The following is a 27680-nucleotide window of genomic DNA, read 5'->3' as shown; positions in this document are numbered from 1 at the left end:
CAGAGCTCTAGTTAGTGAGGAAGCTGGGATATGACTTGGGGGTCCATCCTTTCTTCATTAACTGTTCTGTGTCCCACCAACAAATTAGTCTTTGTGAAATACTGCATTTCCATTGCTGGCTCCTTGAACTAGAATCCCCACTGAATTCTTATTGTCGAACTAACTTAGTTGCAGAGCAAGGATGGGTCTCTAGGGTCACATTCATTTATACATTCTTATTTTAAAAAGTTCATATTCATTAAACATTTGGTGAGCAGAGGGATCTGGAATGTGGAAGATAAAATAATCTTTGAAAACTTCAATGAGTCTAGCCACTATTAGCACTTTGTTGTTTCTTCTTAACTGTGTTATTCATATAAATGTGAAAATAATTGTACTTATTTTGTATATAAAACTTTATATTCTACTTTTTTTACTTGATGTAAACATCATAAACATTTTCTATATCACTACATAACCTTTTTTTGTTATTGTGGTAAAATATGCATTTACCCATAATCCCTTAATCATGGTTTTAAAGAACATTTAACTGTTTCATTACAAACTGTATGTTTAGGTTGTTTCCAACTTTTTAGTCTTTTAATATACAATTATAATAACATCCTTTAAAATAAAGGTTTTCCCCCCAAGTTCTGTATTATTTCCCAGAAATGGAATTAATCAAGTATTTAATTGCATGGTCATTCGTGTCCATGAATGTTTTTTCTATGCAAATCCCACCTGTGCTGCATAACCTATTTCATACTATATCTCACAGATGAAGCAGTGTAAACTGCTGGCCTCTCCCTCTACTGACCATGTGTACCCAAAATTGTGTATAAACTCCTGCCTTTCCAATTGTGTCACCTCCTTGAAGGATGTCCCAGGTCACATGCCTGATTTATGTCCTCCATCATACTTTAGATGGCTAATAAATATTCATCGACTTAATGAGTCTACTTCACCTCTTTGCTTTTCTTCAAAGGAAAATCCAGTTACAAGGTGCCATCACTTCTATCACTCTTCGAGGGGAAGGACACCAGTTTTTCATAGGAACAGAAGAATCACAGATTTATTGTGTCAACTTCACAGATTTCAGAGAGACTCTCATTGCAACTTGTCACTTTGAACCTGTCTGGGACATTGTCTTTCCATTGTAAGTAGAAGAGGAAAATATTTTTGCCCCTAAAAACAATAAAAAATGAACATCTGATGCAGTGTGCAAGAAAACTTCATTTTATTAATGTATTTTCAATATCTATTAGGATAATTATGGTTTTTCTCCTTAAATTTTCTATTAGGGTCAATTATTTTAATGTTTGTTATTTAATATCATCATAATATGTAACACTTATATTTGATTATCATTGTTATTTAATTTTTATTAACAAAGATTATTTCCATTGCCTTCACCATGCAGATACATTAGTTTTCACAATTCAAATTTGGGCTTCTTTGGAATGTTGGGTTTTCTAACAAATCCATCACGGAAAATTTAAATAGATGGCAAAACATTTCTGTTGTCCCACTGCTGTCTGGAAAAAGCTTACTGGCACCTTTTTTCAAACTTATTTCAAACCCTTTATTTATGTCTCTTGGGTCTTTCAGGTATGGGATTCTTAATGGTAGTGGGTAAAAGAGGTCTTCTGGATCTAGTTGCTGTATTTCTTAGTCAGTCCCACAGCAAACAACTGAAACACACAACCACCAGCAGTTTTGATATCAAAAAGAGCTTCAGTCATGGTTTGCCACTCTCTGATACTGAAACTCATTATAAAACTCAAAATCATTGTTCTATAGGTAGGAAGACTCCTTTGAAAACTCCATCTTTAAGATCATGAAATGTATTTTTGGTTCCCTGAGTCATGATTAGATTCTTGTAAATATTTCTAATAGTGAAAATGGCTGGTGGTGAATCTTTTTTGAAAATTGATCGGTCATTTCCTTTCTGTCTTATTTTTTTCCTCTTTTTCTAAGGAGCTTGGTGGAATCAATCTGTAAAATTATTCGATCCTGGTGCCTGTTATGAGTAGACTTTTAACTATCTTTTCAATTCTTAAATAGTCATTGAGCTATTCAGGTTTTGTAACTCTTCTTTTTCTTTCCTTTTCTTTTTTGAAAACAGCTTTATTGTAATATAATCTAGATACCATAAAGTTCACCCATTTAGAGTATACAATCCACTGTTTCTTGGCATATTTACAGAGTTGTGTAATCTAATCAGCACAGTCTAATTTTAGGGCATCTTATTACCCTAAATGAAACCTACGAACAGTCACTACTCCTTCCCCCCTTGTATTCTCCTCCTTCTATACTACTGAGTTGTGGAGACCCCTGGGCTAAGAGGAAAAACATGGAGTAAATGAGAATGATGTACAAAACTGTATCCTTCCTTTACTTCTAATTTAGCTGTGTTAATGTACTTTGTTTTCAACTGCTATTACATTGTGTACCAAAGCATTCATATATTGGAAAAAATATGTATGAACAGATGCAACTTCTGCAATATTCTGCTATCATTTGCCTATTTACCAATTGCATATAAAGCTAATATTTATTACAGAACATCCACCGTAGCAAAAGAAACTGAACATCTTTTTTCATGCTATTTTCAACCTATTAGCATTGCTTAGTTTTAGATAAGTCTTGGTCTTTTAATAGAATCTAACCCATTCATACTTATTACTATCTAATAAGCTTATAGATGTTTCCTATTTAATATGTTTCTTTTTTTCATTTTTCCTTTTCTTATCTTTTAATGCAGTGATCATCTTTTTTTTTTGATCCAGTCTTTCCTTTCTCTAATGCCCATGGTTTGGAATCTTTTCACTTTATTTTTATTCGTTTGGTGATTGCCCCTGAATTTTAATATCATACTTAAACATTTTTCTGGCAAAGACTACAGTTAACCAACATTTGTATCAGATTTTCCAAAGAAGCAAGAGTCTCAGTATATTTCACTTCCCTCTTTACTTTCTCTCATCATCTCCCATGCTAACATTATAGATCCAGATTATATTATTATTGTTTTTTTACAATTAATTACTATGACTTTTGTGTTTTGCTTTTCTCACTGTTTTTTTTTCTCACACATCTCCCTCTTCTTTTTTTTTTTTTCATTTGTTTGGTAATTCTTTCAGAATCTCTGTATAGGAAATGTAGTCCTTAACTTACTTGAATGTATCTTTGTTTTCCTCTCAGACTTGAGTGATAATTTGGCTAAGTTAGAATTTTAATGAACTTTGTACTGAAATATAGTGTACATGCCAAAAGTACATAAATCACAAGGAAACCACCTCAATGAACTATCACACTTATATGACTATCACCCTGGTCAAGCAATAGAATATTTCCATCACCCAAAAACACCCCTCCCAATCACTACCCTCATCCTCTTTCTTAAAGATAATCATTATCCAGACTTCTAGCCCTATGGATTAATTTTACCTGCTTTAGAACTTTATGTAAATGGAATAATTCAGATGTACTTTGGAGGTAATTTCTTTTTCTCTATGGAAGGTTTTAATGTTGCTAATGTCATACAGATGTTCCTATACTTAGTGATTTTTTGTTTACTTGTTTTATTAGTTGCTGAGAGAAATGTGTTTAAGTCTCAAGTAATGAATGTAGATTTCTCCCTTTATTTCTGTCAGTTTTTGCTACCTACATTCATAAAGCTCTGTTATTAGGTGTAGGTACATAGATATGTATACATATATGGTGGTTTTTATATCTTCCAGATGGTATTGACATTTTTTATCTCTGTTAAGTATTCCTCTTTGTCTCTAGTAATTCTCTCTGATTTGAAATTTCTCTTGTATGCTAGTAATATATTCATTCTAGCTTTCTTACTCTTTGAATTATATTACTTTAAAAATATCTTTTCATTTTCAATATATAGTTTTAATATTTGGATCATTATATTTCAAGTACATCCCTTGAAATATCACATAATTAGTCTTACTTTTTCTATCCAGTCTAATAATCTCTACTTTTTATTTGAAATGTTTAGTCCATTTATATTTAATGTAATTTTTGATATGGTTGTATTAAATCTTCCATTTTGTTATTTGCCAACTTTTGTCTCATCTGTTCTTTGTTCTTTTATTACTTCTTTCCTGCCACTTTTGTTTTAATCAGAAAAATTATTTTAGCATTCCATTTAAAGTGTTCTACTGACTTAATTGCTATCTTGTCTTTCTAGCTATACATCTTTGCATAAATTTTTTTAATGGTTGCTCTAAGGATGACAACATATATCTTTAACCTTTCACAGTCTGCTTAGAGTTAATGTTGAAACTAGTTGAAGTAAGATACAATATAGGAACTTTGCAACAATATATTTCCTTTAACACCACTGTGATCTATAGTGCTACTGTTTCCATGTATACTGATTTATATTATAAGTCTATCAATGCAATATTATAATTTTTGATTTAACAGTAATAAACTTCTCAAGAATTTAAGAGAAGAAAAGGAAATAAAAAGATATGCCTTTTGTGCTTACCCACATACTTGAGCATTTCTGATGCTCTTCATTCTTTCTTAAATATCTAAGTTGCCACCTGGTATCATTTTCCTTTCAGCCTAAAGAACTTTATTTAGCATTGTCTCTAATGAAAAATTCTCCCAGTTTTTGTCTATCTGTAAATACCTTTTGAAAGCTTTCACTTTTGAAGAATAATTGTTTTACTGGTTATGGAATTCTTCACTGATACCTTTTATTCATTAATTTGAATACATCATTACAATGCCTTTGGCTTCCATAGTTTCTAATAAGCACTCATGATGTATATTCTTATCATTCTCCTCTTTGTACCATGTGGTTTTTCTCATTACCACATCTATTTTCAAGATTTTTTCTTTGTTTTGTTTTGTTTTCATTGGGTTGAGTATGATAAGTCTTGAGGTAGTTTTTTTTGTGTTTATCCTGCTTAGGGTTTGTTAGGAGCTTTTAATCTGTAAACTGATGTTTTCACCAAATTGGAAAGTTTTCAGGTATTATTTCTTCAAGATTTTTCACATTTTCTCTCTCCTGTCTTGAGATTCAAGTTACACATGTTGGAAATTTGATACTGTCCCACAGATTTCTAGGCTGTTCATTTCTCTTCAGTGTTTTTCTGTTTTTTTCATCATGTAATTTCTATGAAATCTACCTTTAAGTTCACAGATTCTTTTGCTATCTCCAGTCTGTTGAGCCCATCTAGTAAATTTTTTATTTCAGTTACTGTCCTTTTCACCTATAGAACTTATATATATATCACATATATATACATTTTTAGTTTCTAGTTCTTCCATTCATTAATATCAGTTTCCTTTAATACTTTGAATATATTTTTGATAGTTGCTTTGAAGTCTTCGGCAATCCAATACCTCAGTCTACTTAGAGTTAGTGTCTTTTGATTGCCTTTTTCCTGAACCATACTTTCCTATTTCTTTGCATGCTCAATTATTTTTTGTTGAAAACTCAGTATTATAAATACTATGTTATAGTAACTTTGAATTCCATGGTATTCTCTGAGGATTTTTGGCCTGAACACAAACTGCCAGCTTGTCTTCCTCATAGTATACAGAAGCTCATGTTTTCATGGCTTTCCATTGCTACTATTTTACACTGGTTTTGGGTTTTCCTGTGGGCTTGCGTAATTAGTCACCCAAGGATTTATGTAGAGATGAAGCTCATCCTCTCCCTGGTTTCCTTGCTTCTAGGGATTTCTCCCTAATTCCAGGTGTTGTTACAACCTTAGGCTCTGGCTTCTGACACTTTAAGCCTATAAGCTTCAGCTTCCTGCCACTGTGCCAAGCTGAGCACAGTTGATGAATGTATTAAGTTAAAACGGCAAGAAAGACTGAGATTGATCGCATGTGGGTCTACTTGCAAAAACAGAATCCTAAAAATAAATACATAAAATTAATGGAATAAAAGAAAATTAGAGTCATTTCTGGTCTCTGCCTGGTTTTTCTTCCTCCTGGAAGAAATTCAGCAGACAGGAATCTGGGCAGTGTTTGGAATCTGAATTTAGGTTCTACTCCTGTTGTTGTCATGCTGCCAGGATTTGCCCTTAAAATTCCAGCTGATTTCCAGCCCTTAAGTCTAATTTCTGGCCTGTTTAGCTGGTAAGGCTATGGTTTTCCTGCCACCTTTTTCTACAGACACCATAGCTATGGGAGTTCTGGGCACCTTCAGGGTAGAAAGCACAGTAATAATTGTTAACCCTTTCCGGTTGCACTTTTACAAGGGCAAACTCTTCTTGATTTCTTCTTTTAAATGTTTTCAATGTCTTTAGGATTTTTGGTTCCGGTAATTTTACCCAGTTATTGTACTTGTCATCTGTGGAAAGGTAATATGACCACTTAACTGCTCCTACATTGTAAAAAGTACCCTCTTTCTTGTCCTTTTGTGCTGTGTTTTTCTCCAGTTCTGTTTCCCCATATATTTTAATCTGGCTGATTTCTGTTTATTCTCAATGTTTCTGGCCTATATTATGATAATCTTTCTTGCTTTCCTGTATTATTAAGGGAAAAATGTATATGTATATATATATAATGTGTGTATGTGTGTGTGTATGTGTGTGTGTATGTGTGTGTGTATGTGTGTGTGTATGTGTGTGTGTGTGTATATATATATATATATATATATATATATATATATATATATATATATGCTACATAATTTATCTCTACCCTTACCTCTAGATCTTCATTTCATGGGATTTTAGGTGGGAGGGAGGAAACATGTGGGCCTAGTGTACCATCATGATCCAATCTATTTTTTTCTGGAACTTAGCTTTTCAGATTCTAAACTAAGGACAGTGTTCTACTCAGATGGCTCATTTTTTGGACTAAATTCCTGAGGATTTGGACTAACCATTAGGTTAGGGAGAGTTTGAAAAGTTCATTAGGTACATTCATTCCATGACATTTGACTTTTATGATGAATCCATACATGGCTTTAAGACCTTACTTTTCTCAAAGAAGGAGCTCATTCACTGAAGGCAATATCTGATATAAAACATCTCTCCTTTTAAATTACTATCTTCTATGGTTTGATTTGACCTCTGTTAATCAGGACTTTCTGGCAAGGAACCCCATCTCATCTGTTGTCTGTCCCAGCATTTACTCTTTCTAAGTAACCAGAATTATAATTTTATCCCTGAGCCCCAAAGATACATATATAAAAAAGATCCACTTAGTTCCCTATTATCTACTTATTTTCCAATGTGAGTAGATTTTAAAATAAGAGATAGTGAATAAACATACACTCTTTTTTTTTTCTTGCAATGCAGTTTACTTTTTAGGCCCACAGAATTGAAATATAAGAAAAATAACAAATTTGTTATACACCAAAGTCAGGATATGATTACTGCTAGAGCACCAGAAAGATGAATGGAGTCTGGGAGAGGCTTATGAGGGCTTGTCGTTAGGGATCAAAACTGAACAAATGCGACAGAATGTTCAGATGACAAAAGCTGAGTTACATGATTGTTCATCATGCAGTCCTCCATATGGGTTAAAAATTGAGATAAATTTAAAAACTTGTCCATTTTTTCTTTATGCTGGATCCCTTAACTATTGGATTAATTATGACTCCTTAACATTTAAAAAAATTGAAGTATAAGTAACATACAATAATATATTCTTAGGTGTTCAGTTCAATGCTTCTGACAATTTTATATACCTGTGTAACCACTACATAAGCGATAGAACGCTAGTTAATTCTGTCTTCACATAAACTATAACTGGAAATGTATACTTACAAAGCAGATAGTATTTCTTGTATTCCAGTATTAACCCTTTTTCCCTCAAAGGGAAGTGCAAATTGGAATAATCTGTAATTTTTTTACATATTGGGATTTTTCATTCTATTCAGAAGTTGTCCTTTAAAAAAAAAACCTGATAGACTAATTATTCTGGGATTCTCTTTTTTTTGTCCACAATCTCATATTTTCTCATAACTAAGCAAAGTCATATTTTGGATTATCTGCAAACATGAATTCATTTTCGACTTTGAAATTTTAAGTTATCTACTTTAGGAAAAGTTTTGTTTAGGCTCTTTTAATGTAAATATTCCACAAAGTGTATTTTACCTCAAAAATGTTACTATCCTCCAATCCACCAAGGCATTGAAAGACTTTCAAATTGACATTTCCTTTTTGAGCAACTTTGTTCCAACTGTTCCCAAAGGGAAAGGACTACAAAAGATGGTCCATACGTGATTCATGGGCATCAAATGCCATTTTATACAAGAAATCTATAAGGCCATTAAGCCTCAAGATAATTTATGTCTAAAAGGCTTCCTTCCCTACATCCTTATGGAACTCAAATGTGTCAAATATGCATCTAAGAAACACTGTATTTTATGGCTGCATCTCTTATTCTCCCAGTGGCTTGCTTCTTCACAGTGGCACTGCTGAGCTGTTTGCCACCTGTGCCAAGAAAGACATCAGGGTGTGGCACACGCTGTCCAACAGGGAGCTTCTGAGGATCACTGTACCCAACATGACCTGCCACGGCATTGATTTCATGAGAGACGGCAAGAGCATCATTTCGGGTAACGTTGACATACCAAAGTTTGGGTTTGGGCTCTGGCTTGTGGCTTTGGATCTTGTCATTCTCCCCGTACGCTAGTCTCTACACGTGGATAACCTGGAATGGCCTTCCACTGTCCACCTCCTCCTTACTTCCCATCTAGCCCCACTTTGGAGTTCCCTTCCAGCTGGGAGACTTTCTGAGCTAGGAATTACCAAGTCACAATTTCCCTTCTCCCACATTGTTGCATATAACATGTAGCTTCCACTCTAGTAGGGAAATTTACTAATTCAATTACAAAATGGACTGGAGGCCTTAGTACAGGGCACTTGTGTTAGAACCCCTTTTGTTGTTCAAGAGATTAAAAAACCTGACTTAATCTATGTTATGCCTCAAAGGGAATTTATTTTATGCCAAAATATTTTAACTTTAAACATCATTATGTTCAATCCACATGCAGATTTCCTCAGGGCTCAAAAAGTAAACTCACTTGTTCACATCCATGCAAAGTCAAGTGGATCTTTCAGTACAGCTATTAAATGGTGATACCAGGAACCCATTTCATCCCCATTTTTATTGGCTTTGTTTCCTCTGTGTTGGCTACACCCTTGGGCATGTCGTCTCCACATAGTGGCCCCAGGAGCTCTTGGCTTATATTATACTTAGAGCTAATAAACCTGCAGGTCAGAATCTTGGAGTCTTCACCTCCTTTTCTTTTATACCCCATATCCATTTGCCCCAGTGGCTCTCCCCTCAGAGCATACCCAAGATTCTGTCGCTTCTCATCATCTCCAACCTGTGTCAGCCACGACCATCTCTCTCCTAGACTATTTTTGTAGCTTTGCACCAGTTCTCCCTGCTTCTACCCTTGTCTACCACCCTTCTCTCCAGTCTGTTATCAACACAGAAGCCAGGGATCTCTTTTTAAAACATAAGTCTGATCAAACCATTTTGGGGACTCATTTCTAAATTTCCACAGTTGCCTACATGACCTTCTCTCCTTCCCACCTCCACCTTCTCACCTCAGACTTTGCCTCCTACCACTCACCCCTCTCTAGTCATATTTCCTTTTCTTCTGCTGTTCCTCAAACACATTGTGCATAGGGCCTTTGCTCTAGGTATTTTGTCTGCTTGGAATGTTCTTTCCCCAGTTAGCCTCATAACTCCCTCCCTCACCCCCTCATTTCCTCAAGTCTTTGCTGGAATAGGATCTACCTTGAGCACCTTATTTTAAAATGCTAAGGTCAAGAGGTGACACTAAAGCACAGAGAAGGAGCGAGTCACCTAAGGTGTTGGGAATGGGCATTCCAGGCAGAGGGAACAGTAACTACAAAGGCCCTGAGGTGGGAAAACTGATTAGCAGATTTGAAGAAAAGAAAGAGGACCAGTAGTGTATCTGCAGCTTAGTGGTAAAGCTGGGGTCAGAACTGGAGGAGAGTGGTACAGAGGAAGTTGAGGTGGGTAGAGAGAGACTAATATCTGTGGAGGATAAGGTGTTGGATTTTCACTGTAGATGGGAAAGGCTTCTGAAAGTTTGATCAAGGAGGTAGCATGATTTTAAGAAGTTCACCCTGGTCCCTGCGTAGATAATTGGTTGAGGGGAGCAAGAGTCTAGGGCCAGGGAAGCTGTTATGATAATCCAGGAGAGAGATGCTGGTGGCATGGACAAGGGTGGTCCCAGGGGAAGGGTTGGGAAGTGGTCGGAGTCAGGGTCTTTCAACTGTAGAGTTGACGGGACTTGCTGATGCACGGGGTATTGGCTTGGGTTGGACAATGGAATAGAGAAGATTCAAGGATGAATCTGAAGTTCTTGGGTTGAACAACTGGATGGATGGCACCATCATTTCATTGAGATGGGGAAGATGGTGGGAGTGGGGGAAGGAGCATCAGGTTCAAGGGGAGGGGGAGGGATGGGAAGCCACCATTTATTTGAAGGTGTTAAATTCTATGTCCCAGGTGCAATATCAACTAGCTAGTTGAATTCACAAGTTTTGCAGCCTGTGAGAAAGGTGAGCTGGCCTCACTCCTTCCTCCCCACCCCAACTTCTCTCTCCTGGACTGGGGTGCACCTAGAGGCAGGTTCAACTAAGGCAACTCGTTTCGCTCAGTTAGGTGTGACCAGTTCGAGGAGTCAGAGGAAAGGGGGTGTGATTTCCTGGCAATTGGGAGACCAGCCTCTTTCCTCCATCAGCATGACTGCCTCCCAATCCTGAATCTCATTTATGATGTAACAGCCTATGGAAAGAGCATGAATACACTGAACTTCGCCTTTTGTTTCTCCTTCATGCCAGGATGGGACGACGGGAAAATCCGAGCTTTCGCCCCAGAGACAGGCCGGTTGATATATGTCATTAACAATGCCCACAGGATTGGAGTGACGGCCATCGCCACCACCAGCGACTGTAAAAGGGTCATCAGCGGCGGTGGGGAAGGGGAGGTACTGTTCTTAAATGCAGAATGTTTTCCAAATAGCCCTTGACTTAGAGTAACGGCCTTATAGGAGGCCACTTATTTGATTTTTTTAACCTGTACTAGGAGTCAAGCAGGACCAAATTCAGATTTGGATGAAACCCTAAAATACATGATAAACTGAAGTTCTGATAATATAAATATGCATATAAATGTATCTGTTCACAGAAAGGACATTTCAGATACAAACATAAAAGCGTTCTCCGTGGAATCAAGGTTGGCATTCTGCCAGAGTTTTAGACTATTTGCTCTTTGCCTTCAAAGACCACAGTTACATAAATTGTCTTTATCTTATCTTTTAAAGAAGATGCTATTTTTAGAATAAATTCTTCAATCTACGCAGACATTTTCATTATTCATTTAAAATTATTACACTTGACCTTTTCTTTAATCATTTCAAGGCTTCTAAAACATCTTTCACTCACACAGTCATCTCAGGGTTTCTCCTGCCCTCCTCCCCAGCTTTTTTGCTATTTAAAAGCCTTCCCTTTCTCAACATAGGGTATTTTCTTTTCTGCATGCTATCACGGGAATAACTTACCAGGGAAAGAAAGATACAGCATCTTGATGTAGCCTTCAGAAGACTTTGGGCCAATCTGATGTGTGGCTGAGTGTTTGGGATCCAGAGTCATGCTGCCTGGTCCCAAATTTTGCTTCTGCCATTTACCTGCTGTGTGGTCTCTCTCTGCTCCATTTCCTGTGTGTAAAGTGAAGATAACAACACTCTTATTAATGAGATATTTTACACTCTTTATCTTATATTAATTCTTCAAAATCTGATGCCCATTTTACCTTCAGAGCCCATGGTCATCTGGACTAGGCACATTCCAGGTGCTCCATAGACATCCTCAGCCTCAGACCATCTGCCTGCTCTCCACCTACCACCACCGTCTCTGCTTTACTCCCTTCCCTTATCCCTTCGGCCGTGCCCTTGCTTGCTCTTCCAGTCTTCTGGGACATCTGCCTTGCTGATGCCTCACCTGGGTTTGAACCAGACCACTGGCGTTCTAGGTGCCTGAGCCCAGGCTAATGAGAGCTGCTGAGGAAATCACACGTTACCAATTCACTGCCCTTGGCCCCGCACAGCTATCTTTTCACAGAACAATGTCAGCTCCTCTTCCCATTCTCCATGCAGCTATTACAGACTTGTCTTTCCAAAAGACATAGTCTAGAAGGTCTTTGTAAGTGCTAGAGACTAGATTTGCAGCAGGTGTGCACTGGTATAAATGCAGTAGTTGCTGAAATACTCAACTACCTTCATTTTCACTAGCACATGGCCATTGCCAGAGTTTGAAGACCCCGGTCCCACCACCTTGTCCTCTTCCCTCCATGCATGCCCACACCTCCCTGCAATCCCACTTCTAAAGGGCTAACACCCAGCACATCTAAAGTTCCAGTCTTGGGCTGTCTGGCTGGTGCCCACAGCATAGTAGTAAGAAAATTAGAATATCACTCTTGCTAAAGAGTGAATGTATGCTTCCAAATGCAGTGGGCATTTAAGATGGGAGATATGTTTTCTTTGGCAATAGTCATTATCCCATCCCAGGTCAGAAACAGGGAATCATTTGGACACTATAGAAATGAATCTGGCCCAGCTCATTTGAGATAACCTCATGTTTCCTCATCTTCTTTACTAAGAAAGTATCTTAGAATGTTTTCCTTCCTTCATTGAAGCTTATTTTGCTGTTACCAGGCATAAATACGTTAGTCTGTTATTACTTATCCTAACACTAGTTTTTATTCTAGTGTTCACCTCGACTACGGTTCTTTTACATGAAATAATTTCATTTCACAAAAAGCCATTCCTCCTCTTATTTTTCATAAGTCCAACATATTCGCTATAAGATAGTATATGCATCTGACTAAATTATTATGTTTTCTGTTATAGTTGTGACAGTGTTTATTATAAGACATAGATAAATAACTTCCCTTTTACGTATCCTTTTTATTGCCAACTAGGGCATTGTATGGGTTGTTGTGGAATTTTGTGTGGGAGTAGTTGTATTACCTATGGGTTTCCTTTCAGAATAGTAGAGGGGTGTTGGAAAATACACATTATAGAAAGTGGTTATTGATTGTGACAAGGTTGAGAACTGATGATTCTAAATGATTAAAATTAAGCAGCTGATGTGCAAGTTAAATATGGCTATGGGTACCCAAGAGATTTCCTGATGGCACCAGAAATTTGAGAGCAACGCTCAGCAGAAATGAGTAGACACATTACTTCCCTTGGTTTAGCAGCAGCCCTGGCAGTATGGGTTTTAGTAGCGGGTATCTGATAGATTTCTCAGCCCTCAAAGTAGAAGCAGGGGCAGGACCAGTGGTAGCATTTTCCTGGCTCCACGGATGAATGCTCCTGCCCCACAACTTAGCATTCCTACCCCGCTCAACTGTGATGAGAACAGGGAGCTAAAGAAAACAAGTCCAGCACAGCGGGGGTTAAAAAGCTCTTGTAATCTTTTTATCCCTTCAAAAGTGCCCGTCTGTACTGAGCCTGGATGTGTGGTTCTCAGGTGAGGGTGTGGCAGATAGGCTGCCAGACCCAGAAGCTGGAGGAGGCTCTGAAGGAGCACAAGTCGTCTGTGTCCTGCATTCGGGTGAAGAAGGACAACGAGCAGTGTGTCACCGCCAGCACGGATGGGACCTGCATCATTTGGGACCTTGTGTAGGTTACCTATGATGGCGAGGGCAAAGTGACACAAAATGCATTATTGAACTTGACAGAAGGTTCACACACAAGGTGGGAATCTTATTTAAGGCGACAGTAAAGGGGTGCTCACCGGAAGCTATTCATCTGCATGACTGCGCAGGGTTTACAGATGCTGGCAGAAAGGGTGTCGTTTCCAGGAAGAGCAGGACATTAGAAATTTCTGGATGGATGGAAAGTAGCTTTACAGATACACACAGTGAAGCATGATTGAACTTATACTAATGCAACTCTGAGAATCCCCCCAAAAAGGGAGAAGGAAAATAACTTAAATAATGTAGGCAGTTCCTCTTGGCATTCTGCCCAGTCCAGTCAAGCCCAGAATGAGCTTGCCATGGGGGACAGGGTAGGAGTGGGGGTGAGGGGTGTGAATTTGCCCTTCCTTCATTCTCGGGGAGCTCTCATGCTGTAAGCGCACCGCTATCCCCATAGAGGGGCTGACTCCAAGGTCACTGGACCAAAATGTGAACTTTAGTTTTGGAGTAACTCAAAGGATTTTCAATGACAGTGTTTTATTTTATTTTATTTTCTATAAGCATGTTTGTTGCTTGTTTTTACTTAGAATTAGACCCTATTCCTCCAACCCCTCTCCCTGCCTAGCACCGCTCTACCATTCCTAAGATGCCTCCCCACCGTGATAACTGCATTAGAGACTTGGATAAGTACGGAGCTGGGAGAAAAGAGATAGGGATATATAGTTATAGATACAGATATTGCATAAAAATATGAGATGGTCTTGATTGAAGAGAGGAGAATGGAACTAAAGGCAAAGACAGAATACTTTTTATTTAATACATTTAAAAAAAAACCCAAACTAAGCAAACCTCTGTCTTCTACTTCCCTGTGTCTCTAACCTTGATGTGCACAGTAATCACCTGGGGAGCTTGTTAAAATGTAGATTTTGATTCAGTAGGTCTAGAGTGGTGCCTGAGATTCTGCATTTGTAACAAGCTTCCAAGTGATGTTCCCGGAGCTGGTCCAAGGGCTGCACTTACGGGTCATGTTCACATTACTCCTGAACTTCCCATTGGGAAAATGCATAACAAGAAGGGCATGTCTGAACTTATTTCTGTGGATGCTTGTGACCACCTCAAATCTTTAAAGCCTCCCTTTTATGTAGCAGACATATTTGGTTAATTTGTACCAAAATCTTTTAAAAATGCTCAGCTCAGATACCCTGTGCAAAAACTTCCCTAAGGAGAAGGAACTGCAGAAGGTGCCTTTTTGCAGCCAGCAGAGCCTGGCCTGAGATGGTCACCTATCTCCTATGGAAGGAGAAGCTTGATTTACATATTTCTCAGTACAATAGCTAAAGCAATGTTTCTCAAACTATTGTGCACGTGGAATCACGTGGTACTGATTACCATGTAAATGTATGGGCCTCCCCCAGCCTCCTAAACCAAATCCCTAGAGGTAAAGCCCAATAACATCCACCTTTAAAAAGCCCTTCCCCACCCTTTGATGCTCAGCTTGTAAAGGCATTCACTTCAAAATGGCGGCCTCCGGAATAAAGTACCTGGTATGGAGACGGCAGATTGACCCGAGGTCAGCCTCGCTACTTCCTTCTCACAGGAACTTGAGGCTTCCCATGGAGTTCTGTGCTTTATCTTTAAAAAAGGACCCCACCCAGCATGCTCTGACTGCCCCTGGTAAGGTGCATTGCGAGGACACAGAAGTGGAGTGGACAGAGTTAACAGGAAATCTATTTGGGATAGATAAATCAACCCAAATCCAAGCTTCTACCAAATCTAGTTTGAATAGTAAATGTCTTCTAGGAAAGAGAAAGCTGAGTTTCACAGCTCTTGAGTTTATTTTTCAGGCGTTTTAGGAGGAATCAGATGATCCTGGCCAACACCTTATTCCAGTGTGTTTGTTACCACCCTGAAGAGTTTCAGATCATCACCAGTGGGACAGACAGAAAGGTAAGTACTGTCAGCAAGAGTCAAGATCTTTCTGGTACAGTGGAAAAGCGAAGTGCGGTGGCCGAGAGTGCAGGCTCCAGAAACAAGCCATTCCAGTTCAGAGAGGGAGGCTTTGCCGTAGATCCGCCATGTGGCTTTGGAAATGCTACATAACCTTTCAGTGCCTTTGCTTCCTCGTCTGTAAAATGGAAATGATGATACTGTCAACCTCATAGAATTGCCATGATGATTACAGCCATGCTCACGTACTGCTAATAGCAGGGGGCCTGGAACAGAGTAGGTGCTCAATAAATATCAGTTTTTATTATTAGGAAATTTCTGAGGCTGGAACAGAATTGCTGTGCCCAAGCCAGCTGTCACTTTTACTAAATTCAAATCGAATGACAGTAGAGCTCCTCATTTCTCATTGCTCTACTTCATCAGTATATCAACAGTTTCTTTAGTTGGGGAGTCCATGTCTTTGGGTAAAGATTGGTCCCTCTCTTGGGGGAAATATTTCCTCTTGGGACAAACAAAAGGCTTCAGGAGAGAGTCACATGGAGGGGCACGAGGATGCCAGGGTGTCATCCAGCTGTACAGATGAGCCAGATCTTGGTCTAATTGATGGATTTGGACTCCCCTGATTTGGATTTGAGATGACTTTGAGATCATTGAAGAAGGTGCATATTTATCTTTTCACTAGTTACAGAAAAGTTTGATAAGTGAAAAGTATAAAAATATAGTAGGAAAAATACTAAATGTGCCTCTCCACCTGCCACCCCCTACAGAATTAGAATTTAGGAGTGGGGCTTTTTTCTGCCTGAACTTTCCATGTGATTGAGAACTACTGCTCAAAGACACTGTCATAAAAACGCAAGAAATCCTGCTCCAAGCCAGGATTTGCTGACCCAGATGGAATGTTGTGGGAGGGCACGGAGATTGGCTTCCCTTCTAGTCTCTGCAGGTTGGCCTTCTCAGTTTGTGTCTCACTGGCCCAAACAGGATTAAAAGCCTGCCCACCCGCCAACCCCATGGCGCCCCTGTGGTCTAAATAGGCTTCCTCTTCCAACTGGCGTGGAATGGATATTAGGGAGTTCATCACAGCACCTCTATAAATGCTTTGCTCTATGGTTCAAAAAGCTTCTGCCATATTCTAGGTTTCAGTTTATGAGACTTGAAACAGCCTGCTTCCTTCTTATTGGCATTTTCACCAGAATACTCAAACCATACGTCATAAATCTGTCAACCTATTCTGAGGGTTGGGGACAGGACACTGTCCCTGCTGTCACGGAGCTTACATCCTGTGGGGAGTTATTTTGGGTGGGAGGGAACGGGTTGTTCAGTACACATGTAGATGAATACATAAATGGACTATGAGTAAGAAATGAACAGAATGATAAAGTTGCTGAAAGGGCTAAAAAGAAAATAGACTAGGTTGTACTGTCTGGGTGGAAGGAAACTGCTTTAGTGACGATGGTCAGCGATGGCCTCCCTAAGGAGGTCAATTTGAGCTGAGGCCTGAGTGACAGGAGGACCGAGCCATACTTAGACCTCAGGGAAGACCAGCCCAGCTGGAGGATACCTGGGAAAGCCTGAGGTGCCATAAGGCTGCCCAGAAGAGGGTCACTTTGATCTTTTTGCCAAGAAAGCAGGTGGTCAAGCACCAGCTACTAACGTAGATATGGTTCCTGAGAAACAAGGATTTTGGTGAGCTTTTATACTCTTTTATGCTTTTACTATGAAAATAGAACATTTTCTTGAAGTAATCAAGTGCCAGTCAAAATTATAAAGCCAAAAAAAAAATACACATTTTTAGCTAGATTCTGAATACTGATTCCTGACATAATTAGTGGACCATAGAAAGTTTCCATCAGCGTCAAACAAACATCGCATTTCACAAACAAGGGGGTGAGATGTGAGTTCACACTTATGATTCCTGCTCAAGAGCTCTTTGTTTGGAAAGCAATTTTATTTTTGAATAGGTTGTACATTTATAGAGTTCAAAGTTCAAAAAGTATAAAAGCAATATATTCAGAGCAAAATCTTCCTCCCTTGAGCCTGTCTCCCCCCCACCCCTAACCTCCTTCCCTCCCCCAGGAGGGGACCTTACTATCAGTTTGCCTTTAAATCCACCCTGTGGAATATTTTATTGCTTTGAGGCTGAAGAGAAAGGTGGGAATAAGGGTGGGCTGAGGAAGAGGTGGGGGGACCAGCCGCAGTGGGAAGGGGACTTTGGAAGGCTTGGACTCCAGAACTCTCTGCAGGCTCGTTCCCCAAGCTGAAGGAAGGAACCGCTTCCCCTTCCTGCAGGCCTGAGGCCTCCCTCTCCTAGGAACACACACAGGAAACTGGATTCTGTGGTGGTTTTCTTCCTCCTTTTACCGCCTGCCTCAGATTCAATCTGCTTAGTCTAAGCAAAGGCACTTTCTGTCACAATCTGGTTTTAGCAGCCCATCAGCATCTCTGTAAGTAGATGCAAATTTAAAACCCAATACTAAAAATATTAAAATGGTTTCTCCACCCCCTCCTTTAATCTGTTTATAATTTCAGCAGATATATCACCCCAGAGTATATTTTTGCTACCTTCTATTTAAAGAAGAACCATCTTTTGTTAGCCTGGGTGTGGATGATTCCACTGAGCTGATGCCTGCTGAATACTTCTTTCCTGAATTCCAGGTTGCCTACTGGGAAGTATTTGATGGGTCAGTGATCAGAGAGCTGGAAGGTTCCTTGTCTGGGTCAATCAATGGCATGGATATCACACTGGAAGGAGTGCACTTTGTCACAGGTTAGTCCCCGGCATAGGGACAGAGTCAAACCCAGCTGAATTAAACGGGCACTAGGAACCTGCCAGGCAGGAGGCAGCTGGAAGGGACCAGACCACAAAGGGATCCGAAGGGCAACGAGGTCAGATTCAGGCCTGAAACGCTGCCCTAGGTGTGGCCGCCAAAGCAGAATGCAGAAATCCCATTTCAGTGAGAGGGAATGTTTTCCCATGAGCCTCAGGAGGACAAATAAAAGCCAAGCCCTACATTGCTTGTTTTTTTGTTGTGGGTGTAATGACAGAAGTGGGGCTTTAAACGGTTTGGGCTGTCCAGCGTGCCTTGCTTTGTTATTTCCTACTGAAGCCTTAAATGCTAGGCCTGTAAGTCATTTCCAGGGGGCACTTTCCACACAACATGCCTGTAGCAATACCACCAATATTATTTCCTGCCGGCCTCTTTGATTCTTCAGGCTGTTAACAAATAAATGCTCCAAATGAATTCAAGGCTCACAGTCACATTTACCTAAAGCACGATACAAAACCGGACACGATGCGATCCCAGTCACATCTACAGATGTATACCTGTATACTTAGACTGGAAGGAACTAAACCGAGATGTTACTGGTGGTTACTTCTGTGTGGTGGGATCAAGGGTGATGTCACCTCTCTGTATTTTTTCCCCCCAGTTTTGTATATAATAGACCTAGAATTTTATAATCGAGGAAAAGAGTTATTATAAAGACAGGTTTTTCTTCCTTTAAGCAGGCACACAGGGAATGTACTGAAAATAATCCAGTGATTTGAGGTCAGGGCTATTTATTCTATTGCTGCAGTGCCACAGAACTGTTTGACTTTTTCAGGTGGAAATGACCATCTGGTCAAAGTTTGGGATTATAATGAAGCTGAAGTGACTCACGTCGGGGTGGGACACAGCGGTAACATTACCCGCATCCGGATAAGTCCAGGAAACCAGTACATTGTTAGTGTAAGTGCCGACGGAGCCATTCTGAGATGGAAGTGCCCCTTTGCCTCATAAGCTGCAGGCACATCCTGGGTGCCGGGTGCTGCCCACAGTTCTGTTGAAGGCTGAATTTCGATAACCAAGAATGCTCTTTGATTTCTTACCTCTGTTTTTGTTCTTTAGTGAAAATATTTTATCTGTGAGTTTCTCCTTTATGGAATGCATTGCACTCTTGAATTGTATATTAAAATTCAAATGTGTTCAAGGATAATTTGTCCAGATTGTAATTAAAAGTTTATTATGAATAAATCCCCAGTTGTTGGTTTCCTGTTACATCTCTCTTCTATGACTGCAAATCCCACAGCCCTTTCTCAGTATTTGTCCACAGATATCATTGCTGTCACTCTCTTAAAATAAGAATGGTGAGCTTACCTTCTTTCTAGCATTTCACTGATCAAGCTGCATGGGGCAAGACTTGGGTTTGAATAATGTATTAAAGCATCAGCAGAATTCCTGACACAGCAGAGAGTTAAACATGAATTAGTGTTTTCTCAAAGAAAAGGTGTGCTGTTGGGGAGCTTGGCATGATTATCAAAGATGAAATTTCACAGATGCTTTTCTGAAGTCCGCCATAAAATTTCCAGTGCTTACCATCAGAAGGTCATGAAAGGACCTTGTGCATTCAAACAGGTATCCTTTTCCAGAGAGGGAAAATTTTGGCTTTTTCTAGAAACACTTAAAGTCTCCAATTCACAGGGCAGTCTTTCGTTCTAAGCATCTGTAGCCTTTAACTCATGCTTCTTGTTTGCATTAGGTAACCTGCTGCTGCCCTATTTGACATATCAAGGCAGGTATTTAAAATGATGATCACTTATTTATCAAGTAATAAGTAACATTTCAGAACATTGATGTAATAATGCAGCCCGCTGATCTTTTTTTTTGCTAGAAATTGATGATTAATTCGTTTTGCAAGACTTTACCAGATTCACAATAAACCTGACAGCTTGAAAGGGATAGAGTGGAGGCCCCCAGAGTTAACCCAGGGAATCAGGGGCGGGGCCGGGCCAAGCCAATTCTGATTGGGCAGCAGTTCCGCAAAGATTGTGCTTTAAGTAGTGATGAGAGACCTGAGAGACCTCGCAGGGGGCATGCCTGAGAGCCGGGAACCTTCCTGGTAAGCAAGGACTGAGGTTGGAAAGTGCTAGCCTCTAAGGCTGATAGTCCACTGACCTGGGTCGAGTTCCGGTTTCTCTGCTGTCGGGACTGTGGCCTCGGACACGGTGCGTTTACCTCTCTGAGCCCGCCTTCCCGCCAGTGAAAGCGAGGATGACCGGTCTCACTTGCAAGTTTTGAGAAAACGACTTTAACCTCGCCTGTCGGTTAACCAAGCAAATCGCAGCCATCCCGGGTGTTTCTTCACAGGGCGACACACGGCTCCCAGGTCTACACTCAGGATGCTGGGTCCGGGCACAGGCTGCCTCCCCTACTAGGCAAGAAGGGCTTGGAAGGAGGTGGCGCCACCTGTCCGCCCACACCTGAGCCTGCGGAGGACCCAACGCGGCGCAAAATCGCTCCCCACCCCTCCCCTGCTCCCAGCGCGCGCCTCTCACCACGTCGGAGGCTGCCCTTTGGAGAGTCTTCCTGTCCTTTGTCTTCACAGTCACTTCGAACTCGGTAATTACAAGAAACTTAGAAATAGCCAGGGCTTTGCCATTTACTAGGCGCTTTCATCTATTGTTTCCACAGCTTGAAGGCTGGGAGGAGAATAGGAGCAGAGGTTAAATTCAGGTCGTTGGGCTTACGGAGGTCAGAAAGGGTGGGGAACGTGAATCCGGCGGTTCCCAGCGCCCGCACCCCAGTCGGTGCGGCTGGGTCCCCGGCGGGCGAGGGGCGCTGCCCTGGGGCGGGTCCTGCGGCCCGATTCCCGCGCGGGGCGGAGCGACCCCGCCCGTGGCCCCGCCTCCGCCCGGTCCTGGCACACCTGGCCGGCAGGTAGCTGGCGCCCGGGCGCGGTTCTGAGGCTGTCGGTGTCTGCGAGCGGCTCGGCCCGTCCGCCTAAGGGAAGCGCGGCGGCAGAAGCCATGGACCCCGGCCTGGGGGCCCCTGCGACAGCCGAGGGGCCGCCCGCGCCCCGGCCCCGCCGCTCCCTGCGTCGCCTGTTCAGCCGCTTCCTGCTGGCGCTGGGCAGCCGCTCCCGCCCCGGGGACTCGCCGCCCGGGCCGCAGCCCCAGCCCCAGCCGGGCCGCTGCGACGGCGACGGTGAGGGGGGCTTTGACTGCGTCTCGGGCCCGGCTTTAGCAGCGCCCGGGAGCCCCGGGGAGGAGAGCCCGCCTGGACACCAGCCCCAGCCCCCCGCCGGCGATGGCGAGCGGCCTCCTGGCGCACAGGGCTTAAAGAACCACGGCAACACCTGTTTCATGAACGCCGTGGTGCAGTGTCTCAGCAACACCGACCTCCTGGCGGAGTTCCTGGCGCTGGGCCGCTACCGGGCGGCGCCGGGCCGCGCCGAGGTCACCGAGCAGCTGGCGGCGCTGGTGCGCGCGCTCTGGACCCGCGAATACACGCCCCAACTTTCCGCGGAGTTCAAGGTAGGCGGCTCGCTGCAGACGGCCGCCCTCGCCGCTAGGCGGCGGTCTTGTTCCGGTCCTTCTGGTTTCGCTTCTCGGAAAGAGTGCTCCATCAGGAAAGGGGTTTTCTTGGGGCCTCCTTTAGGTGGCATTTGCCAGTTCATCCTCGGGTTACTGCCTTTGTCTTGAGTTGACTTGTGCAGTCGCTAGTCCATGATTTCCTTATGACTCTTTCCCAGGTATTTTGAGGGGGGTGAGTAGATTTGAGTGGCTTCAGCATTTTTGCATTCAGCAAACATTTTGTTGAATGGACTCTGCGGCAGGCAGAGTTCTAACGCCAGGCATAATTTCTTTGCAGTTTGGAGGGATGCGGTGTGGGAAGTCTGACTTTGAAGGCCAAGTCCTGGGAGAAAGGAGGTGATGCTTGCATTGAGATCCGAACGATGAGAAGGTCGCAGCCAGGTTGAGATCTAGGAATAATCCAGGTAAAGGGAACAGCGAGTACGAAGGCCATAGGCCTGCAGTAGCTGTGAACAGAAAGCACGGAAAGAAAACTAGCGTGGCCGGAGCTCAGGAGGGTAGAGTGGGGCGTGGAGGTGGTTGGTCAGATTGCACAATGGCTTGGAAGCAATGGTAAGGAGTTTAGATTTTATTTTAAGCCCAGTGGAAAAAGGACCGGTTGCCCAGGTACTGTGCTGATTGCCCAGGAGAGGCAGTGGGTGAGCTCCATCGGAGATGGCAATCTTTTTGTTTAGTGTGCATGAAATCCCCTGCGATGCTTTGGCCTGGTGGTGCCGCCACAGTCCCCAGGGTCGCTGACCACTTACTGGCTTGCTGCAGGGTCATGAAGATTTGGACGTTATGTGTATCACTTCATCCAGGATTAAATCAGTGTGTTTGGGGTCCCAGTTAAAGAGTTCCTGATAATTGATGCGCTGGGCTGGCTTCCTGCTAAGAAGACCACAGCTCTGGACAGAGAGCTGAAGCTCCCTGCAGACTAGTGAGTGATGTTCTTGGGCAAGGGGGAACCTGTCAGTGTTCATTCCATAACCACCACCACTCTCTAGTTTCTGCCTGAGAAGCCAGTCCTTGCCACGTGACCCACAAGGGTGACAACCTCTATTTTCCTCCTGTTTCCACTAGGGAAACACTGTTCAGCAAGACTCAGTGGCTCAAATGGGTGTCATTAGTATCTCTTTTTGGCAACATTTGCTTTTTAAATGTGAAAGGCAGTACACTAGTCCCTGCTTATCCAAGGGGCATACGTTCCAAGACCCCCAGTGGATGCCTGAAACCGAAGATAATACCAAACCGTATTCACACCCTTTTTTCCTATACCTACATGTACCTATGGTAAAGTTTGATTTATAAACTAGGCATGGTCAGAGATTAATAACAATAACTAATAATAGTACAACTATAACAATATACTATAAAAAGAGTTATGTGAAGAAGGTCTATCTCAAAGTATCTTATTGTACTGTACGCACCCTTCTTTTACGGATGTGATATAATGAAATGCCTACTTGGTGAGGTCAGGTGAGGTGGATCATGAAAGCATTCTGACTTAGCCTTAGGCTACCACTGACCTGACAATTTGTTGGAAGGAGAATCATCTGCTTCCAGACCTAAACCCTGGAAAGTGAAACCTCAGGTGGAATGGGGAGGGGTGGAGGATGGAGCTCTGGTGCATAGCACAGTGGTTAACTGCAAGGTCTCTGGAGATTTGTGACCTTGAGCAAGTTCTCAAATCTCTCTGTGCCCAACTTTCCTCATCTATAAAATGGGACCATAGTGGTACCTACCTTATTATAAGGTTGAGGTGAGGATTAAATGACTTACAGGTACAGCACTTAGAATGGGCCTGGTCCTTAAGAGGTATTTGTTTTTCCCATTATACCTGCTCACCTGCAGAGACCCAGAGCAGGGAGAGAGGTCACCTCTGTGTGCTTCTTCCCATGCCAGGTACATGCTCATCTGATTACTGCATCGTTAGGAGAGGCAACAGTAGTTTTAAAAAATCTTCCCAATCAGTAATCACCTTTGGTGACTCACCAAGATTTCCTACCTCACTCCTGCTCTTAAGTCTCTAGGGCCTGCGAGCCTTGGGGAATTGAAGGATGATCTAGTTGTGAATATGTTAACAAGGGTGATATTATCTGGGGTTTCCTGGACTTTTGGGGTAGCCAGCCTTGGAGGGAGTGGAGGATTCCAGAATCTGGGCTTTTAAACCCTGCTGATTGAAATCTAGGTGGGCTCTTCTTATTTTACAGATGAGGAAACATTCATTCATCCAACACATACTTCTTGAGTGTCCAGACACTGTCCTGGGAGCATGCAATACACGAGAAATACAAAACTGGAACCTGGGGCCACTGTCTTGAGTTTATAGTCCAGCCGGAGGGATGGATGGACATTAATGAGAGAATCACACAGGCACGGGATAAGAGCTGGTGACAAGCGCAAGGGAATAAGAAGTCAGGGCGCTCTAGCAAGGCTGGTAGGAAGGTGTGATTGATTGGGGCAGGTGCCCCCTCACCCAAGGTGTCCCAGAAGAGGTGACCATGGAGTTGAGTTCTGGAGGATGAAGGGTCAACTAAGCGGGAGGGTGAGGAGGTGGGGCTGAGGGGGCCCCCTGCTGGTGGTGCAGAATAAATGACTGATGAAATGAATTAATGGAAGCCCATGTGGCTGTGGGAGGGGCTGAAGAATTGACTGGGGACATGCCACATAAGGTTTTCTTAAGGAGTTTGGTCTTCAGGAGGGATTACTGGCTTCAGACAGAGAAAGACAGGAAACTGAGAAGGGATCTCCATGCTGGAGTGAGTTACCCCTGATCCCAACCAGGCAAATGGAGTGGGTTTGTGGTGTCTCCCCTTCCTGAGCCTGGTGCCACCCAGTCTCCCAAATGTGGTAGGTTCACTGTCTGTTTTAACAGCAAGTGAATGAATACATTTTAAGAAGTCCTGTCTGTGGGATTGTCTATAATACTTTGCTTTTCTAATGATGTAACTAAATATGCATATAGTATACAAAATTGGAAAGTGCTAAAATGTAAAAAATTGATCTGGAACTCCACCTTCTAGAGATAACCATCATAAACATACTGATGTGTTTCAAAGCATGTACAAACAATTGGAAATTCTGGTTTTCTATCCTGCTTTTTTTACTTAAATATTATCATAAGACTTTTTCTTAGCATTAAGTATTCTGTAAAATATAATTTTTAATGCCTTGAAGTGAAATTGCATGGTGAAAGCAAAGATATGACCCTTTTATTATTTTTTATGTTTTTTGCTTTTTAAACCAACTTTATTGAGGTATAAATTATGTACAGTGAAAATGAGTTATATCTGACATACAACACTGTGTAAGTTCAAGCTGTACAACAGTATTCACTGGATGCATTTTTATTGTAATATGATTGCCATAGTTAGCATTAGCTAACATGTTATTGTCTCACATAATTATCCTTTCTTCTGGTGTTGGGAACCATTAAAACCTAGTCTCTGAGCAAGTTTAATGTTTATAATACAGTTTTGTTGTCTGTAATCACTATATTATGTTAGGTCTCCATGTCTAGTTACTTATTAGTTGCACATTTGGACCCTTAAACATCTCCTTTCCCCAACCCTTCAGCCCCTGAAAACCACAATTTTACTCTCTGCTTTTCGATTTTGGTTTTCTTAGATTCCACATATAGTAGATATTCTATAGTATTTGTCTTACTCTGACTTCTCTCACTTAGCATCATGACCTCAAGGGCTATCCATGTTGTTGCAAGTGGCAGAATTTCCTTTTTTCTCATAGCTAAATAAAAATGCACTGATTTGAAGTGTAGAATTTGATGAGTTTTGATGTGTGTGTACCTAATAACATCCTAATTTAAAATGTTTACCATTTTTTACTTTTAAAATCAACTTTATTTGGCTTGATTATTTTTAGCACCTGCCTTGACAAATTCCTTTCCAAATAATTACATCAAGTTTCAGACACACCAGTAATGTATATTTTCCTGGGTGTTTGGTATCCTTTTTTAAAGTTATTGAACAGAAAGAAAACATCATTTTTATTTCTTTGATTAGGAGTGAGGTATAGGATTTTTCCATGTCTCCTCCCTGGGTCTAAGATTGCTCTTGGAATTGTCTGTTCATTCTGCTTTGGTCTTGGTGTTCTCTTTACTTACTTCTATACATTCCTCCACCCTTGTCATATTTGCTGCAGATATTTTCACCAAGGTTTCTTTTTCTTCTCCCTACACAGATACTGGAAGTTTTAGGTTTATTTATATTATACCTTTTAATAATATTCTGTCATGCATTTATAGTTTTCCTGTGGTTATATTAAGGATTTCAACCATCTGGAATTTATCTTAGCTTATGTAAATAAGGATCGGTTTTAGCCCTACAATTTTAGGCATACAGAATGCTCAAGTGATAGATTTAGAGGCATTGCTTTTTAAAAATAAGGATGCCTTCTTCATCACTCTTAGGTTTTAGAAATTCTGGACAAAACAGGAAGACATGAAATGGAAGTGAAATAAAAAATACTGAAAGGAAAGAAAATTACTAAATGGTTCCAGAAATTCTTATTTTAAAATTCTTGGTGTCACTGATGAGGTCAGATACAAGATAGAAAGTCAAAAGCAATAACCACCTGGAATATATAAAAATTTGATTTCATTCACAGAAACAACCAGAAATATGAAATAACCAGGAATAGTTTTAGTATGAAATATTTTAAAAATTATCAGTGTTGTCAAGGAGGAAAAAAAACACACACTTGGATAGAACTGTGCCTTGTGGCAGGGTAGAAATACCAAATATATTTCCATTCATCCCTCCCAAGTGAGATTTAGCTTTAAGGCAATTGTAACATTCTAGTAGACTTTCTGTGGGTATGTCTTTTGCAGGTATCAGTACGTAAAGTTATTTTTTTTTAAATGCTAAAACATCAGGTACTGTTATAATTGGAAAAAGTTAATAAAGAACAATATTCACTGTAAAAAAATTGGCAGTATACTTCAATAGATGAATGGATAAAGAAAAGGTGGTACATATATGCAGTGGAATATTACTCAGCCATAAAAAAGAATGCAGTCTTGCCATTCATGACAAGTTGGATGGACCCAGAGGTCCAAGAGAAACAAGTCACAGAAAGAGAAATACCATGTGATTTTACTTAAATGTGGAATCTTAAGAAAATAAAAGAAATGAACAAGCAAAACAGAAATAGACCCATAAATACAGAACAAATTGGTGGTTGCCATGGTGTGGTTGGGGCAAGGGCAATGTAGGTGAAAGGAATTGAAGTGTGCAAACTTCCAATTACAAAATAAATAAGCCACGGGGTTGAAAAACACAGCATAGGGAAATATAGCCAATAATACTATAAAAACTTTGTATGGTGACAGATGGTAAGTACATTTATTATTGTGATCATTTCATAATGTGTATGACTGTTGAATCAATTTGTTGTACATCTGAAACTAACATAACATTGTATGTCAACTATATTTAAATAAAAAAAGATTTTTGCAATGTACAAATGAAAATGAAAAAAAATCATCTATGGTCCTATCCTTCTATGACAACTATTGGTTAATATTTTGCCCTATATTTTCAGTCTTTTATCTTCCTGTCTATAAATGTATTTTTAAAATATCAAATATATAGTTTTACACACTTTTAAAAAAATGACAGGATCATTTTTTTTTTTCCCCTCATTTCCTCAGGCATAACTTTTAAGGCCATCTGAGTGTGCCATAAGTGTCCCTCAGGTAACTTTGATACATAGAGAGATC

At 41.0% G+C, this 27680-nt stretch overlaps 2 protein-coding genes and 1 long non-coding RNA gene across 8 annotated transcripts in view; 2 read left to right on the top strand and 1 right to left on the bottom strand.

The window, feature by feature from the left end:
• The window catches only part of LOC130683444 (cilia- and flagella-associated protein 52), a 47432-nt gene extending 28047 nt beyond the window's left edge, over positions 1 to 19385 (top strand). The window contains exons 8-14 of the mRNA XM_057500878.1: positions 965 to 1135; positions 8382 to 8530; positions 10800 to 10945; positions 13491 to 13642; positions 15504 to 15606; positions 18262 to 18373; positions 19210 to 19385. Of these exons, the coding sequence (XP_057356861.1) occupies positions 965 to 1135; positions 8382 to 8530; positions 10800 to 10945; positions 13491 to 13642; positions 15504 to 15606; positions 18262 to 18373; positions 19210 to 19385 (1009 nt within the window). The remainder of the gene's footprint in view (positions 1 to 964; positions 1136 to 8381; positions 8531 to 10799; positions 10946 to 13490; positions 13643 to 15503; positions 15607 to 18261; positions 18374 to 19209) is intronic.
• Positions 1028 to 20995, bottom strand: LOC130683446 (uncharacterized). Of its 2 annotated transcripts, none has more exons than XR_008997167.1 (3): positions 20541 to 20995; positions 11519 to 11674; positions 1028 to 1164 (listed from the first exon to the last, which is right to left on the bottom strand). It is a non-coding gene; the product is annotated as an uncharacterized LOC130683446 (long non-coding RNA). The 2 variants fall into 2 exon arrangements; XR_008997168.1 differs by lacking the exon at positions 1028 to 1164 and adding an exon at positions 6118 to 6160.
• The window catches only part of LOC118916537 (ubiquitin carboxyl-terminal hydrolase 43-like), a 71716-nt gene continuing 64890 nt past the window's right edge, over positions 20855 to 27680 (top strand). The window contains exon 1 of one of the 5 annotated variants that reach the window (XM_057500876.1): positions 20855 to 20984. Coding sequence is in view for 2 of the 5 variants with exons in the window: in XM_057500873.1 (XP_057356856.1) it covers positions 21392 to 21898 (507 nt within the window). In the remaining 3 variants the exon portion in view is untranslated. Of the gene's footprint in view, positions 20985 to 21102; positions 21899 to 27680 lie in introns of those variants that run through there. The other 4 variants (XM_057500875.1, XM_057500873.1, XM_057500872.1 and 1 more) reach the window with 4 other exon arrangements.

Source organism: Manis pentadactyla, chromosome 4 (assembly GCF_030020395.1).
Source record: "Manis pentadactyla isolate mManPen7 chromosome 4, mManPen7.hap1, whole genome shotgun sequence".
Taxonomy (NCBI): domain Eukaryota; kingdom Metazoa; phylum Chordata; class Mammalia; order Pholidota; family Manidae; genus Manis; species Manis pentadactyla.
Note: the sequence above shows the minus strand (reverse complement) of the source record. Positions and strands in the feature narration are given on the sequence as shown.